Source organism: Nicotiana sylvestris, chromosome 6 (genome assembly GCF_000393655.2).
Source record: "Nicotiana sylvestris chromosome 6, ASM39365v2, whole genome shotgun sequence".
In the NCBI taxonomy this organism is placed as follows: domain Eukaryota; kingdom Viridiplantae; phylum Streptophyta; class Magnoliopsida; order Solanales; family Solanaceae; genus Nicotiana; species Nicotiana sylvestris.
In genome coordinates this window covers 211860078-211863347 of record NC_091062.1, presented here as the reverse complement: position 1 = coordinate 211863347, position 3270 = coordinate 211860078, and the positions used below count along the sequence as shown (strand labels likewise).

Genomic DNA, 3270 nt, shown 5'->3' with positions numbered 1-3270 from the left:
TTTAATTCTCTATTCCTCCGCACATACTTTTGCCTAACGGAAGAGTTAAAAAAAATCCTACCATAGGAATAAAGAAAGCAAACTCAAATTGCATGACTACATTGGTTAAAGCTTGAGAAAGCAAATTTTTAGTTGTTTTTTTTTGTTCTTTCTTTTCATATAAAGAGGTAAATAAACTTTTAGTTCCGAAAGAAATATATAAAAAAATATAAATTTAGTAAATTATTTTCAGATTATTGTCTAGTATTGTTTCACTATTATCAACTTATTATTAGCTTACTACAAACCGAAAAACCTAACCAAACCGAACCAAACCAATAACAACAAACCGATGGTTTGTGTTTAATTTGGTTTGGTTTTGATTTTAAAATTTTAAAAACTGATTAAATTGGTTTGGTTTTGGTTTTAATCAAAAACCAATCAAACCGAGCCGTGAACACCCCTAACTTTGTTTTGATTTATTTTATGGAAGGTGACAGAGCTATTAACTGTAAGGCAGTTGGATAGTAGTTTCCACAATCGTGAAAGATACCAACTAGAGATGGAGGTTGTTGAGACATGTGAAAAAGGAACTATTTCTTCTGCAAAGCCTTCCAGCAAACGTAGTTTTCTATCAACTGATGATGAAGTTGTGGGCTTTGAGAAAGATGCAGAAAGTATAATGAAGAAATTGACTGGTGGAGCAAAGGAGCTAGATGTCATCTCAATCTTTGGGATGCCAGGTCTCGGAAAAACAACTTTGGCCAGGAAAGTCTACAACAATCCTTCTATTGTTAATCACTTTGGTGTTAAAGTATGGATTCCTGTTTCGCAAACATATAATAGGATGAAGTTGTTGATTGAGATTTTCAAACAAGCAACTAGTGATAAGAGAGAAATCATGGAGGACATTGACATAGCGGACAAGTTGCAGAAGAGTCTAAAAGGCAAGAGATATCTCATTGTATTAGATGATATATGGAAAGTCGAAGCATGGGAAGATTTGGGATTATGCTTCCCTAATGGTAAAGATGGAAGTAGAGTAATTGTAACAACTCGAATTGAAGAAGTGGCTAAGCATCTTCAACACCGTAGTGATCCTTATTGTCTTAGATTTCTGACAACGGAAGAGAGTTGGGAATTGCTACAGAAGAAAGTATTTGGAGGAGAGAGTTGTCCTCCGAATCTACGGGAAGCAGGGTTACAAGTTGCAGAACACTGTAAGGGATTGCCCCTTGTGGTTGTCCTGATTGCTGGAATTATTATGAAAATGGAAAGGGAGCCATCCTTGTGGCTTGAGGTTGCAAATGACTTAAGTTCTCATGTGTTAGGAGAGCAAAGCATGAAGGTACTGCAATCAAGTTATGATCATTTAGAAGACCACTTAAAATCATGCCTTCTTTACATGGCATTCTTTCGAGAAGACGAGAAGATTTTTGTATCTTATTTGCTACAATTATGGATGGCTGAAGAGTTTGTAGATAATATTGACACAGAGAACATAGAGGAAACATGTAGAATTTGCTTGAATGATCTACTTAAGAGAAGCCTAGTGATGGTCTCTAATGCGAGTTTTAATGCATGTGATGACATAGAATACTGCACAGTTCACGATGTAGTGCGTGAGTTTTGCTTGGCAAAACTTACAGAAGAAAAGTATATGCAGTTGATAGTGCCATACAGTCCAAATCAACATGTGTATTCCAAGGAATCGCGGTTATGCATTTATATTCATGATGATCTGGTTGAACAATTAGATCGTTGCGAATATTGGCTGGATAGGATTCCAATGCTCGAGTCCAAGCTGGAAACTAAGTGTTCTGGTGAATGGCCTAAGCCTTTGGAGTTCATTGCTCATCCAGTACAATTCATCACATGGAATTATTATCGATCAGATCTTTTACCTTTACTGGTTAAATTAAGACTTGTTCGAGTGTTACGTTTGATGAATGCCGCCTTCTTGCCAAGTTCTTGGACTACTGCAGTACAATCTCTAACTCACTTGAGATTCCTTGAAATTTTTGTCAATGAATTTGATTTCGAGTGGATTTCTCACCTACTCGATCTTCAAACTCTAAAGGTTTATTTATGCAGCTACAATCCAATTACATTGCTCGGTATATGGAAAATGACAAAGCTAAGGCATGTGAATATAACCAAATTTTCCTTGGTATGGGATGACGATGACCGGGCAGTTTTTGAACAATCTTCAACAACTATGCTAGAGAACTTGAAGACATTTGGCATGTGCTGTACATATGTGGATGATATGAATCCAAGTTTCTGGTGGAGGTTCCCCAATCTTGAACAACTCTGCCTCAAAATTCAAGATGTACCTTGCCGTCCTTTGTTTCCTATACCAGAAGTTCATAATCACCTTCAATCTCTCGAACTTGAAGTCAAAAAAGGCAGGAAAGGATACAATACTTCAGTTGGATGGGACGAATACTTTGTCTTCCCTTCAAATCTTAGGCGTTTGAGCATTCGCAACATGTCACTAACGAAAGAGAGTGTCAAACATTGCAAAATTGCAGATGCTTGAGAGTCTTACATTAATAAGAGGATCTCGATTCTGGAATCTGAACTACTGTTGGGACGTTAGAGATGTCGTGTTCCCTGCACTCAAATACTTGACATTACAGATTAAGGATTTGACAGAATGGAAAGCTTCAGAGGAATCCTTTCCCATGCTTGAAAAACTAGTTATCAAAGGTTATTGCTACCTTGAGGAGATCCCTCCTTGCTTTGTGGATGTTCCAACGCTCCAACTTATTGAAGTAGAAGACTGCATGGATTCTCTCGGAGTTTCAGCTATGAATATCAAAAAGGAAATTGAAGAAACTACAGGATGTGACAGTCTCCAAGTTCGTATACTGGAGTAATTAAGCCACCAGTTCAGCACTTCTTTTCCATTTGATCATATGGAAAATAGTTTTTATTAGCTTCTGTGTCTTGCATTATTATTTTTATCATACTTAAACAGCAGGTTGGAATTCTTCTACTATCATCTTTGTTCTGTAGTTTTCCACTTCATTACTACTAGTAGTGTTAGTAAACTGTGTTCAAGGCAAAAAATCAGAAAAGTAAAAAATCTGAAAAGCAGAACATAGAACAGAAATGTAAAAATATTTCGAGTCCACGAATTTCTTGTGTATCTTTAAGGAATTAATTTTCTTACAGTTGCTCAAGGTAATTGGATCAATTCCAGTGACAAATTCAAAATTTACAGGTTGTGGATGCTTACCTGATTTTATTATAAATTTCAGCCATTGGAACTTTGTCATAAGTGGA

The 3270-nt window shown here is 36.5% G+C and overlaps 1 protein-coding gene across 1 annotated transcript; it reads left to right on the top strand.

Annotated features, from left to right (window-relative positions):
* Positions 1-541: 541 nt before the first annotated feature.
* On the top strand, positions 542-2861 carry LOC104220113 (putative late blight resistance protein homolog R1C-3). The gene is made up of 2 exons (XM_070149965.1): positions 542-2431; positions 2514-2861. Exons 1-2 carry the CDS (start codon positions 542-544, stop codon positions 2859-2861), a joined length of 2238 nt encoding a protein of 745 aa, XP_070006066.1.
* The last annotated feature ends 409 nt before the right edge of the window (positions 2862-3270 follow it).

Coding starts and splice junctions, on each gene's coding strand:
- LOC104220113 (XM_070149965.1), top strand. CDS start 542: ATGGAGGTTGTTGAGACATGTGAAAAAGGAACTATTTCTTCTGCAAAG. Junction 2,432..2,513: donor TTGGATGGGACGAATACTTT/GTCTTCCCTTCA, acceptor GCAAAATTGCAG/ATGCTTGAGAGTCTTACATT.